Consider the following 15,812-nt stretch of genomic DNA (forward strand, 5'->3'; position numbering starts at 1 on the left):
TCACTTCAAGGTCCAACCAGAATTTCTCCTTCTCCTCCAGCTCACATCCTACCTGTGGAGCATACCCACTAATAACATTGAACATCACACCTTCGATTTCTAGCTTCAGGCTCATCACTCGATCTGACACTCTTTTTACCTCCAGGACATTCCTAACAAATTCCTCCTTCAAGATAACTCCTACTCCATTTCTCTTCCTATCTACACCATGATAGAACAACCTGAACCCTGCTCCTAAACATCTAGCTTTACTACCTTTCCACCTGGTCTCCTGGACACACAGTATGTCCACCTTCCTCCTCTGCATCATGTCAACCAGCTCTCCACTTTTCCTGTCATAGTTCCAACATTCAAAGTCCCAACTCTCAGTCCTACACTCTTGGTGTTCCTCTTCTCTCTCTTCCTACAAACACACCTTCCTCTCCTCCTTCTTCGACCAACAGTCATCCATTTTCCACCGGCACCCTGTAGGTTGACAGTACCGATGGCGGTCGTTGTTAACCCTCGACCGATCCGGTATGGAAGTCATACATTTCATTTGCATGTTTGATTTGGCCAAAGTTTTACGTCGGATGCCCTTCCTGACACAACCCTCTGTATTTATCCGGGCTTGGGACCGGCACAATAAGACACTGGCTTGTGTCCCCTTGTGGCTACATTTCCTTGGGCAGTTCCTTCGACCTCATGATTCTCATTTGCTCTGACATGCACTGTGAGCTGTAAGGTCTTATATAGACAGGTGTGTGTATTTCCTAATCAAGTCCAATCAGGTTAATTAAACACAGCTGGACTCCAATAAAGAAGCAGAACCATCTCGAGGAGGATCAGAAGAAATGGACAGCATGTGAGTTAAATATGAATGTTGCTGCAAAGGGTCTGAATACTTATGACCATGTGATATTTCAGATTTTCTTTATTAATATATTTGCAAAAAATTCTACATTTCTTTTTTTTTCTGTCAAGATGGAGTGCTGAGTGTATATTAATGAGAAATAAAATGAACTTTTTTGATTTTGGCAAATGGCTGCAATGACACAGAGAGTGAAAAATTTCAAGGGGTCTGAATACTTTCCGTACCCACTGTAGGTGAACTAAGGAAAAAAAATATCAATGTTTGATGAAGAAGAAAAACATTCGAGCCAGCTGCGTAATGAAGATTATGTATGCTCTTAGGAATGCATAAAATGAGACAGCAAGAGAGCAGAGAAACACATGACTTACACACGTGGACAAAATTGTTGGTACCCCTCAGTTAAAGAAGGAAAAACCCACAATTCTCACTGAAATCACTTGAAACTCACAAAAGTAACAATAAATAAAAATTTATTGAAAATTAAATAATCAAAATCAGCCATCACTTTTGAATTGTTGATTAACATAATTATTTAAAAAAACAAACTAATGAAATAGGGCTGGACAAAAATGATGGTACCCATAACTTAATATTTTGTTACACAACCTTTTGAGGCAATCACTGCAATTAAACGATTTCTGTATTTGTCAATGAGCGTTCTGCAGCTGTCAACAGGTATTTTGGCCCAGTCCTCATGAGCAAACAGCTCCAGTTGTCTCAGGTTTGATGGGTGTCTTCTCCAAATGGCATGTTTCAGCTCCTTCCACATATGTTCAATGGGATTCAGATCTGGGCTCATAGAAGGCCACTTTAGAATAGTCCAACGCTTTTCTCTCAGCCATTCTTGGGTGTTTTTGGCTGTGTGTTTTGGATCGTTGTCCTGTTGGAAGACCCATGACCTGCGACTGAGACCAAGCTTTCTGACACTAGGCAGCACATTTCTCTCCAGAATGCCTTGATAGTCTTCAGATTTCATCGTACCTTGCACACTTTCAAGACACCCTGTGCCAGATGCAGCAAAGCAGCCCCAAAACATTACTGAGCCTCCTCCATGTTTCACCGTAGGGACAGTGTTCTTTTCTTCGTATGCTTGGTTTTTGAGTCTATGAACATAGAGTTGATGTGCCTTACCAAAAAGCTCCAGTTTGGTCTCATCTGTCCAAAGGACATTCTCCCAGAAGCTTTGTGGCTTGTCAACATGCATTTTTGCAAATTCCAGTCTGGCTTTTTTATGAGTTTTTTTCAGCTGTGGTGTCCTCCTTGGTCGTCTCCCATGAAGTCCACTTTGGCTCAAACAACGACGAATGGTGCGATCTGACACTGATGTACCTTGGCCTTGGAGTTCACCTTTAATTTCTTTGGAGGTTGCTCTGGGCTCTTTGGATACAATTCCAACGATCCGTCTCTTCAATTTGTCATCAATTTTCCTCTTGCGGCCACGTCCAGGGAGGTTGGCTACTGTCCCGTGGGTCTTGAACTTCTGAATAATATGAGCCACTGTTGTCACAGGAACTTCAAGCTGTTTAGAGATGGTCTTATAGCCTTTACCTTTAAGATGTTTGTCTATAATTTTTTTTCGGCTGTCCTGGGACAATTCTCTCCTTCGCTTTCTGTTGTCCATGTTCAGTGTGGTACACACCTTTTCACCAAACAGCAGGGTGACTACTTGTCTCCCTTTAAATAGGCAGACTGACTGATTATGAGTTTGGAAACACCTGTGATGTCAATTAAATGACACACCTGAGTTAATCATGTCACTCTGGTCAAATAGTTTTCAATCTTTTATAGAGGTACCATCATTTTTGTCCAGGCCTGTTTCATTAGTTTGTTTTTTTAAATAATTATGTTAATCAACAATTCAAAAGTAATGGCTGTTTTTGATTATTTAATTTTCAATAAATTTTTATTTATTGTTACTTTTGTGAGTTTCAAGTGATTTCAGTGAGAATTGTGGGTTTTTCCTTCTTTAACTGAGGGGTACCAACAATTTTGTCCACGTGTGTAAGTTTTTGGATATCAACAAACGAGTCAAGTTGAATGTAACAGATAAGTCAGTCCCTCAAGGAATTTGCGATGTTGTAATCGCACAAATTCAACCAAATCAACCAATCTCTGTGAATTTTGCGCGGCCTTGCAATTTTCTCCAATCACTGCAACTTGCCCGCAATTTTGGCCCGCCTCCCATGAGTTCCATCAATAATAGCAGTTCTTGCGCAAACGTAATACACATACATCACCAAATTCCCTTCCTTGTTTATGGTTTGAAGATGCAGACATATGTGATATCGCACATGTAGCTGTGTGACTGCAGTAATTTTTATTTACCAATAAAAATTTTTTTTAAAATCATCGGTTGATAAACACTTTTTAAATTTTTTTTTTTTTTTTTTACCACCAAACATATTTTAACGGCTGAAATGAGCGGACAACAGACCAGACAAATCACCATGATGGAAACTGTTCCAACCAAATCCGTTAGAGCACTGAAAGAATGAAGGTAAATTAGCTTATTTATTCCACCAAAGAACATGGCGGAGTTATGTGACGATCGGCATATGTGAATCATTCCTCTGTTAGCAACACTACTCAAAAACGGACTAAGGGATTTGAATGAAATTTTCAGGGAAGGTCAGAAATGACAAGAACCAAGTGATTAGACTTCGGCAGTGATGAGGCTTAAAGTTTGGATGCATGGATTTGTTAAGGATTTCCCATTGAGGTAGCGGCACGGCATCTGATAGCAGCACGGTAACCACGGCAACAAGTGAACGCTACCTCAGCGGCCTGCTGACGATCACATCATCCTACTACATCCACCACTGTGGACGAATGGAAAGGATATAAGGAACAGTTGATTAAATTGTGGGGGTGTTTCTGAGTCCCATTAATTCTCGTCGCCCACTACATATTTAAGTAACACTATTCGGTATGTACACATTTATAACGCATGCCTGTGTTCAGCCCAAGGTCAGAGAATGAACAGTCTTGGTGGAGTACCAAGAACAGCTCCCAGAGCTGTTCTTGTTTGACGTGACAAGCCGTGAGAGTGTGTGGGTGAACACGTGTGTGCCAGGAAGTGAATTAACTTTTGGAGCCACTGACAGATAGGCCTATGTCCAAATATGATTCATTCACTAGTAAATTATCATTTTGTGCCACAAATCTACCAACCATTTCATGTTAAACCAGTATCTGGCTGCTGCTAATTTCCCACCATGGTGTGCCAGTGTCGTGGGCCAAGCAGTCAAGCACAAAATAACACGTTTAAAGTTTAAAAAAAAAAGAATTTATTTTTCAAAAGCAACTTTTACAAAACAAATGACTAAAGCTAATTAAATCAAAGCTTTGGGGACCTTAAAAGAAGTCACCAAAATAACTATTGAAAGTAAGACTGACAGAACCTAGACACCAACTGTTATTTAACAGACCTGCCAGAATGAGACACTGGGGCAACATATATAGTGATGGATCAGACCACACTGAACACATCGGGGTAAACTATATACATAACAAATAAAACTAACTAAATGAAACATAGATATGCCAGCGCGCTGTAGCAGCCTATGTGGTGGCCATCTTGGAGGGGGCAAAGTTCCCATTCAAAGCAATGCATGTACATTGAAAATAAATCATAATTTGCTCATTTCTCAACCGATTTTCGTGTGGTCTACTTTATTGTCAACGTCAAAACATGTGCTATTGACAGAGAATATTTGATCTGAAAAAAAAAACACAGAAAAAGGCTTCCTCCAAATGTAGCCTGCAATTTTAGTTATCTTATTTAGGTCCAGAAGCCAGGGAATCTTTTCAGTTCAGCCATTACATATATAAATGTAAATACTTAGATATGTAGAAAATGTTTTGAGATCAAAAGATTTAATTGCAAATGTAATCTGTTATCTCTTTTTAATATTAATTTATTATTGTTTATTATTTATTTATATATATAGATATCTGTCTAGGCTGTTATATACATATAACAAGGAACTAGACTAGAACAGGATAGAGTTTATTTGCATTTACAATAAACAACAGAATTATTATTAATATTAAATATTTATTTATATCTCTCTCTCTAGGCTGTTATAAAGTTGCAGCAAACCCCTCTCTCCTCAGAGCTGTTTCCCACTTCTTCCTCAACCCATAGTCTTTGGGAAACCTACATGGAGTAAAGAAAAAAAAAAGTAGAAGTAAATAAGTATGTACACAACAACATAATCAAAAAGAAATCATGCAAAAAAAATAAGTACAAAGAACTGCATTAGCCAATATACTGGAGCCCAAAGCTATTTCATTTGATAAGTATAACCTTGTTTAGTAATATTTCAATTATTTGAGAGCAGTCCTAAAGAATTGCCTATAATCCCAATCATAAAATGGGTTTGGAGGAATAACATAGATGCTAATCTGGATATATAGGAGTTAGGTTTTATTACTACTATTGGTAGTATTGTTGGTCCTAATAGCAATGCGACTACTTGTAGTAGTAGTGGTAATACACCAACTACTGCTACTGATATTGTCACTGCTACTACAACTTCTAATACAAGTACGCATGCTAATACTACGTCTATGACTCCAACAGCTACTTATACTACTGTGTGTACTTTTAGTATTACTACTACAGCTTGTACAACTATACTACAGCTACTATTAATCGTCTGGTATTCGGTTGTCCAGCTGTAAGCTCCTGTTAGTGTTTTGCTAGTGGCTAACTAGTTAGCTCTCATAGACTCTCAACAAAATTTAATAGTGAAAAAACAAGAACTATTCTTACCTGTGGAAAGTTATTCCAAGTTTCCTTGTCTTGATCGTCCGACGTAGTGTGCAACTGTATGCAGCACAGCGAGCCGGAATTCTTCTTGTTTTAGTTTTCGTGCCATTGACATCAATGGAAAACACTGAAACTTTGCCCCCTCTAGCTTAGTGTCTCTGTAGGCATGCCACTCTGAGGGGCGTGTCTTATCGACTCTTCTATGTATCTATGAAATGAAACCCTGATTCCCCCCCCCCCCCCCCCCCATGCTGTAATAGCTCTTGGTTTGGTCCATGAGAGAGTCTTCAGTATAAAGCCCTGCTCCACCCTAGCCCCATCTTTTGTTTGTCCAAGCACGAAAAGCAATGCAGCAGCCAGGTAACTCAAACAGAGAAATGAATTACCTTTGTGTGGCTGTGGGCACGGCCATCACTGCCAGCTTTTGTGTAAATGTGTTGGAACATTAAATAATTAATTTCGGAATAAATATTGTCAATTACAGTGTTGATACGTGTTCTGCAAGCTAGTAAAAATGCAGCTTTTTAACAGCTGTCACTGTCTCCCACAATTTCATTGCAACAAATATGTCATGAACCGATGAGCGAACCCAAGCAGCAGGCACAGACAGGCGGGTGAATTAATGATGATTTAATAAATAGATATACATACATTTATAACAAAAAAAAAACTCTTAATCAGGGAAGCAAGGGGAAATAACAGAATGGAGAAATGAACTGAACTGAACTAAGGGCGGACCCGAAGGCCGAGGTAAAAACTAAACATAAAACTAAACTAACCAAGGAGGGAACTCACTGAAAGGTCCGGAGAACGGGAGACAAGGTCAGGGGGAGCGGAGCAGAGGGAACCGGAGATGGGGGGGGCATAGCGATGGCCGAGGAGCAGATTGTCCAAGAGCAGACGGAGGTGGGAAAGCGGAGCCGGCAGGGTAATCAAACTGAGTGAAGTGGAGTCCAGGTAGTGGCATATGGTGAGAAGCAGGTGGCATGAGGCAGGGCGTGAAGCATGAAACAGAGTCCAGACAGCAGAGTGTATGTGAGAAGCAGGTGGCATGAGGCAGGGCATGAAGCATGAAACAGAGTCCAGACAGCAGAGTGTATGTGACAGCATGTGGCTTGTAGAGTCCAGAGTGCAAGTGTAATGATCCAGCACTGAGGAGTGGAGAGAGCTGGGCTTTATGCAGTGCTGATTGTTCATTCGCTCCGGCTGTGCTAGAAGCACAGCCGCTCTTCATTAGACTGACGAGCCAGATCACAGGAGTAGGAGGGGACGTGACAAAATAAGCCTAAAACATCGCAACTTACATCGCAATTTTTTAGAAAAGCTGCCACGAATTCAGGCATTTTAGGCCACAATAATCTCGAAAAACACGCGAAATCCTGGAGGGACTGAGAAGTGTTTGAAGACAGCTGAAAATAATGTACTTACATTTTAAATTAATACCGCGGAGGGAAGATTAAATAGTCAGAATGGGTAGTATTAAAGAAAAGCACTGGAAAAACATTCAAAAAGCTGCTAAAAGCAGTGAATAAATTAGTGGAATAATCAGTGTAGCTAATGAGTGGATACATGCAAATAAAGGATTAACCGTTGGATAAATACTGGAAAAGCTAAAAAAAAATAATGAATAGATTAATTGAGGTTTACTGCGTAACTGATAAATGCCTGAAATAGCTATTTAAAAGTAACAAATAAACAATAAAAAGAGTTGTTGCTGTGGATAAATACTGTGACAAAACTAATGTAGTGAAGAAAATTGTTGTATTAATTAGTATAATTAAAAAATGGATATTTAAAAGTAAAAGAAAACCAGTTACAGTAGTTGTAGGTGATGGATAAATGCTGAAAAATGTAAATGGAAATAAGCAAACGTACCAAACGTATCATTTAAAGCAGAAACACACAGTGTCTGCCTACAGAACCACTAATCTGACAGCAGGGCCATGAAAATAATGGCAACTGGCTTAAAAATCTTTAATATTACTGAACTGTTTTTCTTCTTCAAAGATTTCATATATAGATCATTCCTACATTATGAAGAAAGGAAACCTGTCTGTCTGACTGGATTGCCTCTGAGTGGTACTGATCTACCGCCTCTGTGCTGCAGAACATCATGATCCTGGGAGACTTCAATGCAGACGGTTCCTACGTTACCAAGAGCGATATGAAGAACATCCGTATCCGTAGTGACAAGAACTTCCACTGGCTGATTGGAGATGATGTCGACACCACAGCCAGCACTGGAAATGACCACACATACGACAGGTAGAGCACACTGATGGGAGTAGACAGCAATTAGAAGAAACATAAGTAATTCAACTTGCCTCTATCAGCTTAAATGTTTCAATGCAAGGTTTAAAAAACTACATATATTGTTAAGAAAAAGGTTCATTAAGTGGTGAACAAAATAAACTTATTGATTATTTTTAACATTGGGCTGCACAGTGGAGTAGTGGTTAGCACTTTTGCCTTCCAGCAAGAAGATCCCCAGTTCCAATCCCGGGGTGGGCCTGGGATCTTTCTGCATGGAGTTTGCATGTTTTCCCTGTGCATGCATGGGTTTTCTCCGGGTACTCCGGCTTCCTCCCACAATACTGAGCACAGAGTCTGAATACTTATGACCATGTGATATTTCAGTTTTTCTTTTTTAATAAATTTGCAAAAATTTCTACATTTCTGTTTTTTTCTGTCAAGATGGGGTGCTGAGTGTACATTAATGAGAAATAAAATTAACTTTTTTGATTTTGGCAAATGGCTGCAATGACACGGAGAGTGAAAAATTTCAAGGGGTCTGAATACTTTCCGTACCCACTGTACATCTAAATATAGATGTATATATACACACACACGTGTGTGTGTGTGTGTGTGTGTACATATATATAGGTGTAAATTACATTTCACCATTTCATTGTGCATTATACTATGTATAATCGCATTTGTGATAAATAACGGTCTGGAATCCTGAATTTTACTCTATGTTTCATTCACAAATTACATTTCAATCATGAAAAAATAACTGATAAATGCGTAAAAAAAAAAAAAAAAAACCCTGCCCTTAGAGGCCATAACTGACTGAGCCATAAATAGGTTTTGTCTTGTGATTACAAGACAAAAGTTCAGAGATTGTGTCTACACAGAGCACAGAGAGGAAACAACAAGAGAAACTGAGGCGAAAATAAATGTATTTGATGTATAAAATAAATGCACCATGTCTCCTAAAGAGTATGTAGAGAGACAAATTATGAGCAAGTGGTTGAAAGATGGAGCAGAAGATACATTCAGCATGGTAAAATATTTTATTAGAGCAAATGTCCACAGTAATGTAAAAAAAAAAATCTAGTTTGTATAAGTTGTAAAAAGATAAATAGGCCAAGTAAAGAAGTGTATCTCTATCATGTGGAGCCCCTATTTACTTCCAGCATTGGTGACACTTGTGAAATATTGTTACAGAGTAAACTGGGGTACAAAGTGCCCCTCAACATAATTTCCTTCCTAAAGAAATTTGGTCTTAATTTCAATTATGCTAATCTTACTGATCTACGGAGCCCCTAAGGTGCCACCGACGAAAAAAAAAATATAAATCGTGCTCACAAGATACTATTCGTGCGCACGCGATATGAAAGCGTGCTCACGAGATACGTATTCGTGGGCACGCTTTAGCTTAAACGTGGTCACGTTTAAGTTAAAACGTGAGCACGATATGATAAAGTGTGTGCACGCTTTAAGATAAAACGTCAGCCGGCGGGAGGAGGACTCAGATTTGGTAAATATCCCTGTGCGCACTGACCGTGCGGGAGCCGTCTCTGCGGCTGGCGTCTGTGCGGAGCTGTTCATGGTCCTGAATGCTATACTGACCTTTTGACCAGAGCTGTCCATACTCCCCTTATTTATTCAGACAAGCAAATTAAAGTAAGAATAATTTTGCACAACAGAAAACAGAGCACAGAGCTTAAAATAATGTTTTAAAACAAAATAGGTATAGTTTATGTTGCGGGTCTGAGGTGAGAGGGGAGTGAACCTGGAGATGAGTTCGGTCCGGTGGAGGGGGACGAGTGTGGCGGCTGATGGTATTTGGATCCCTGGCGGCAACGGAGTTGGATTGGGGCGGAGATCCAGGAGGATTGGTGCCGGCAGGACGGAGCGGGCAGACGTAGATGAGCAGTGGAGAGGTTCCTTCAGTCAATGATGCAGCGTTGAAGTGGTGGAGAGCGCCAGGCTTTATGGGGGCGCTGATTGTTAATTTTACCCAGCTGCGCTTCTCCGCACAGCCGTTCACCATCACACTGATGAGCCGGCTCGCTGCAGCCAGAGGGGCGTGACAGTTTCTGTCAGAACCCTCTCTTCTCCCCGTTTCCTATCTGGCATCCAAATACATTTTCCCCATCTTTTCCCCACTTCTCTCTCTCTCTCTCTCTCTCTCTCTCTCTCGGTTCCGGTCGGGTGTCTTTTGAGAGAGTGTGGTTTCGTGAGGAGAAAAATAAATATTTTTTTGGGATATACTGACTTTTCTCACCCGTTGTGCCTAGTGGACCTTACCTGTGTAGGTGTGCGCTGGCCGCCGGGTGAGCATCATGCCCGTGCCGGCCGGTGTGAGTGACTTTGAACAGCTGACACGCCGGCACGCTGTCAAGCTAGTTCCTAGCGGTAACTGTTCAGTGGAGGAAGCCGCCCTCGCAGTGAGAAAGGAGATTGGATATACCAATGTCAAATCAGCCTCCCGGATGAATGGAGCGATTGTGATTTTCTTGTCCAGCACAGAGAAAGTTGCGGAAGCGGTGGAAAAAGGCGCTGATATCCAGGGCACATACACACCTGTGCTTCCGTTGGTGAGTCCTGCTAAGCGAATCATCATCTCCAATGCTCCACCGTTCATTAGAAATGACATTTTAGTGAAAGAACTGTCCCGTTTTGGTCAAGTTGTGTCTCCAATAAAGATGCTGTCGCTGGGCTGTAAATCCCTGCTCCTCAAGCACGTCATCTGTCATCGCAGACAAACGCTGATGGTACTACGGGACAATGAATCTGATCATAATGTTTCATTTAGTTTCAAAATAGATGGCTTCAACTACATGGTTTTCGCTACATCAGAGACTATGAAGTGTTTTGGGTGCGGTGCAGAGGGACATTTAATCAGAGCATGTCCAGAGTGAGTGGATGGCAATGCGCCCGTGCGTAATTACGCACAGGCTGCTGCTCCTGCAGCGGCCTCCGCCGATCCAAGCGTGGCGGAGCAGGTCACAGAGGCTGAAGTAGATGATCCGGATGTTTTAGCTGCTCCTTCTGTAGAGCCCACGGACGCACCATCGGGCCCCCCGCCTGCAGTGGCGGGTTCGAGTACAGATCTCTCTCTCTCTCTCTCTCTCTCTCTCTCTCTCTCTCTCTCTCTCTCTCTCTCTCTCTCTCTCTCTCTCTCTCTCTCTCTCTCTCTCTCTCTCTCTCTCTCTCTCTCTCTCTCTCTCTCTCTCTCTCTCTCTCTCTCTCTCTCTCTCTCTCTCTCTCTCTCTCTCTCTCTCTCTCTCCCGCACCGAATCCTCCAGACGCCGTGAAACCCCCTGAATCCCCTCCTAATTCCGGTACTCCTAGTGCCCCCCTGGAAAGCCTCCATCTCCGTTCAGCTGGTTCTTCGTTCCTCCCTGCCTGGATCATCTACGTCTGCCCGCTCCGTCCTGCCGGCACCAATCCTCCTGGATCTCCGCCCCAATCCAACTCCGTTGCCGCCAGGGATCCAAATACCATCAGCCGCCACACTCGTCCCCCTCCACCGGACCGAAGACGGCCGCCGATAAGACCCGCAACATAAAGTATACCTATTTTGTTTTAAAACATTATTTTAAGCTCTGTGCTCTGTTTTCTGTTGTGTAAAATGATTCTTACTTTAATTTGCTTGCCTGAATAAATAAGGGGAGTATGGACAGCTCTGGTCAAAAGGTCAGTATAGCATTCAGGACCATGAATAGCTCCGCACAGACGCCAGTCGCAGAGACGGCTCCGCACGGTCAGTGCGCACAGGGATATTTACCAAATCTGAGTCCTCCTCCCGTCGGCTAACGTTTTATCTTAAAGCGTGCACACGCTTTAACATATCATGCTCACGTTTTAACTTAAACGTGACCATGTTTAAGCTAAAGCGTGCCCACGAATACGTATCTCGTGAGCACGCTTTCATATCGCGTGCGCACGAATAGTATCTTGTGAGCACGATTTATATATTTTTTTCGTCCGTGGCACCTTAGGGGCTCCGTACTGATCTTTAAATAGCACTGAAATATTTTACTGATGGGAGGAAATCTGAAGAAATAGTTTTGAGGTAACTTGATAACAAATTTTGACAACATTGAATAACTGTTTTTTAATGTGACTATATATTTACCAACTTTCTTTAATGTTAGAATGACAGCCATATGGAGGTTTATCAATTAGTTTTTAATTTTTAAAAATGGAAAACTTTTTCTTCGTGTTGCCTGAAATAAAGTTGCAAAATTCCTCGATCCTTTTTTAATGCCATGTTTCTAAATTTTATTTTTTGCCTTTATGCATTTCAGTAGTTCCCTTTTATTGTTCCTGTTTTCTAACATTTCGATGTATTTGTTTTATTTTAATGTCTTATTTTTGTTGTTGTTGAAGTAAGTAGCATACAACCTGTGACACTGTGTGAACATCAGATGAGACCAGCTCTGGTAATATGAGCTGGTCTCTATATGACTAAAAATACATGTCTTATATCTTTGTTCAGGATAGTGATCTACGGAGACGACATGTTACAGGCTATTGTACCAAGCTCTGCCAAACCCTTCAACTTCCAGGAGGCTTATGGACTCAGTGAGGAGCAGGTCTGTTCCTTTATGCTTTCCACAAAGCCTGACATTAATTATTGCATACTTTCCAAGAGGCTTAGCAATAAAGTCGGATCTTACTCTGGCATTAATTCAAACAGGTTCTCTCTGTATGGGAGCTACTCTTTGGTGCACACACTACTCCACACAGGTTTCATCCTCAGATAAGCTTTACATATATGAGCAGGAACTCTGACGGTTGTTTTATGTATTAAATTATTAAATCGATGTTCTATATTTTTTGTAAGCCAGTCTCATTAAAGACGAACTTAATGGTTGGATTTCTCAGCAACATTAAATACAACTGTGAGTGTACAGAGATGTTTGCCTGAGCGTGGAGCTAGAGTGAAGCTCTTGGAGTGAAGGTTACGGTACTCATTAAAATTCCTCCAGAGACCATCCATATCCATCAGGAATGTTTTTGAAATAAAGTTTTCCTTGCAACTCTGAGCAGCTTTGACTCTTTAATTCCAGGGACCAGAACAACAAACTCAAGCTGAAAAAATAAATGAATACAAATAAACTTGAATCATCTCCTTTTGCAAGTGTCTTTTCAGATATCTGTGTAAATTGTACTTGAGTACCTGGGTTGTTTATTTTCCAGGCCCTGAAAGTGAGTGATCATTATCCTGTGGAGGTGGAGCTAAAGTCCATAGCTGCAACAACAGATGAAGAGATTGGTAACCATTATAATTATACTTGCATGCTATAATTTTTTTTATTATTTTAAACGGTAAAATCAGAGTTTATGTTTTGTTTGTGATAAATGATGGTTGCTTTGGGTCTTTGGGGCCTGATTATGCACCACAGTAAGAATGACTGGTCCACAGAAAGCAAAGCCTTTTTGTATTGGTATTGGTATTGGTCTCTAAGGTATTGGTCTACAATACCTTATTTGACACAAATATATGCATTTTCCTGCTATTTTTGATAATTTGAAGAAAAAATGTCCTTTATGCTCAGGTAAATGAAACCCTAATTAACAGAACAAATTTAAAAATTTGTTAAATGGAAACTTAATGTATGTGAGGAAATAAATGAAAGTAAGGAAATCTCTCAGCCCTTGGATGCATTGAAGGAAACAATGCCAAGTTGCTAATGCTGAAAATAAAGAAAAATAAACATGGGTTATGTTTCCAGATACAAGCTACAATTACAGTAACTTTAACTCCAAAAGGGATTCAATTGTCCAACCGAGCACATCGGCTTGGTCAGAGTTAAACAACTGTGAACTCTGACCTACGAAACCACCAGAACTGGGTGGCATTTGCAGTGAAACAGGAATGCACAGTTGTACGTGTAAACGTTAAAGCATAAGTGAATGGCAAATTGAGCAAATATTTGTTTACTGAAATTTCAACGTGACTGCCCTATATCTTTATCAGTTGCCCAATGAGAACTAGGGATACACGTGGCCTCCAAAGGATGCAACATAAAAACTTCAACATAAAATAAATAAAATAAAATACATAATAATCATATGCTAGACAAAAGTCACTAAAAGTGCAAAATTTTAAATCTATCATTAAAAAATGCTTACTCAGTTCAAATAACCTTTGTTTTCCTGCTTCAAACATGTATACCTCAAACTCTCAAAAACCTTAAGTGGCAACCACAAGGCACAGTTTGGCACTCATGAGAACCATATTAAATATTAGATTGCATTGTTGTGGCCTAAAAATGATTATGATCTAAAAAATTTTGTTTTTTGGTGAGTGCAGTGTGCATCCAAAACACTCAGACTCTGTTGGTTTACGGAGGTTTGGAGGTTTTTCGCTCAACTATTCTTGCTAAGAACCTGTGGAAATGTTACAAGGTCAAGAAAAATGTGAACTGCAGGGCTGAGAGAATCTGACTGCACATACACTAGACTTGGTAATCGTGCGATGGCAGATGTTATTGACATAGGTCAGATGTAGATAGTACATCACAAAGAATTGTGGGACAGCATTATCTATCCTTAACTATCCTTTTACAAAATATGCTTCAGTGAATCCTAAGCTAAAGGAGATGAGGGGAAAAAGAAGCACTGAAGCACCTTTCCTTAGCATTTAGAGAATTCAAGTTTGATACCTCAGATCATTTCATTCATTTAGGAACCTTAATAAGCAAAAAGCAACAAGTCCTCCAATTCATACGACCGCATCGGTCGTTTTCACCGTGCACCGGAATACGACCTATGCGGTCGTATGAACGTTTGCGCCCCTACGGGGAAAACGAACGCATTACGGGATTTAATTCGCAAAACGGCTTTTCCGTCGCAAAACGGCTTTTTTCTCACTTTCCCAACACGTTTTTAGGGTTATGGTTAAGGTTAGGGTTAGAGATAGGGACAGGGATAGTGTTAGATAAAAGTTTGTTCATGATGACGTTTCACCTGCGACTCCAGAGTGTCGATATTTACTCAACCGCTAGAGGTCGCATAGTCAAAACGTAACACTGGGTCGTAATACTGGCATGTACAGACGACCTATGTGGTCGTTTTTTGTTTGAGGACATGCTCATATATATATATATATATATATATATATATATATATATATATATATATATATATTTGAAAATCTACTTCCTACCTGAGCTCACATAGCTGCAGGACTCAGTGGATCATGTGTTTATTCCTCTGCAGATCTGAGGAAGCCGAAGCCACAGCAGTTTCAGTCGCTGGGACTTGTGCTCATGGACGGAGATCTACTGGAGCTGAAAAAGGGAAACCTGCTGCTGGAGAGGGAGAAGCTCAGCCTGGAGATCCAGATCCTGCAGCTGAAGATGGCCAAGATGAACTGTAATGATGCAGTTTAATCTGAATAAAGTGCCAACCAAACAATATATCTCTACCTTAACCCATTATCCACAGAACCACTAATGACTGTATCACTGTTACAAGCCATGACAACAGTTATTCTGGGTTTGGTGTACTGTACTGAACTATCAATCCTGGATGGCTGCTCTTACTCAATTTTCTGGATGACTACAAATATGCTTCGCCAATATGAACTGAAAGATACGGAGACTTTCCTGTTTTCACTTTAAATTTCGACTGAATCTAAGTATTGAGTTATCCATCCTTTTCATCCATGCTACACAAAGGTAAAATTAATTGTGTGGGTTGTGTGTAATTCTTGTCTAGAGTGTTGTTTTTAAATGTAGAAGGCACATTTCACATTTTTGTAATCAATCACAGTTCTTCTCAGGAGGTAAAAATCATTTTATTGCCCGTTTTCAAATTTAATCTTCTACTTGTGGAGCACTGAATAAATGTTCTTGTTAATCTTCTGTCCTAACTGTAGGTGCACAGCTGTGCAGCAGAATAAACATATTTGCAATAAAGGTCAAAGACAGTGGTCACCTT

At 40.5% G+C, this 15,812-nt stretch overlaps 1 protein-coding gene across 3 annotated transcripts in view; it reads left to right on the forward strand.

Moving 5' to 3' along the window:
• Window positions 1-15,797, forward strand: part of dnase1l4.1 (deoxyribonuclease 1 like 4, tandem duplicate 1) — a 38,477-nt gene extending 22,680 nt beyond the window's left edge. For all 3 annotated transcript variants that reach the window (XM_051948083.1, XM_051948082.1, XM_022219898.2), the window contains 4 exons: window positions 7,735-7,892; window positions 12,361-12,457; window positions 13,065-13,140; window positions 15,090-15,797. In XM_051948083.1, coding sequence (XP_051804043.1) covers window positions 7,735-7,892; window positions 12,361-12,457; window positions 13,065-13,140; window positions 15,090-15,262 — 504 coding nt within the window. In that variant the 3' untranslated portion in view covers window positions 15,263-15,797. The remainder of the gene's footprint in view (window positions 1-7,734; window positions 7,893-12,360; window positions 12,458-13,064; window positions 13,141-15,089) is intronic.
• The last annotated feature ends 15 nt before the right edge of the window (window positions 15,798-15,812 follow it).

This window comes from Acanthochromis polyacanthus, chromosome 5, assembly GCF_021347895.1.
Source record: "Acanthochromis polyacanthus isolate Apoly-LR-REF ecotype Palm Island chromosome 5, KAUST_Apoly_ChrSc, whole genome shotgun sequence".
NCBI classification, from domain to species: Eukaryota; Metazoa; Chordata; class Actinopteri; family Pomacentridae; genus Acanthochromis; species Acanthochromis polyacanthus.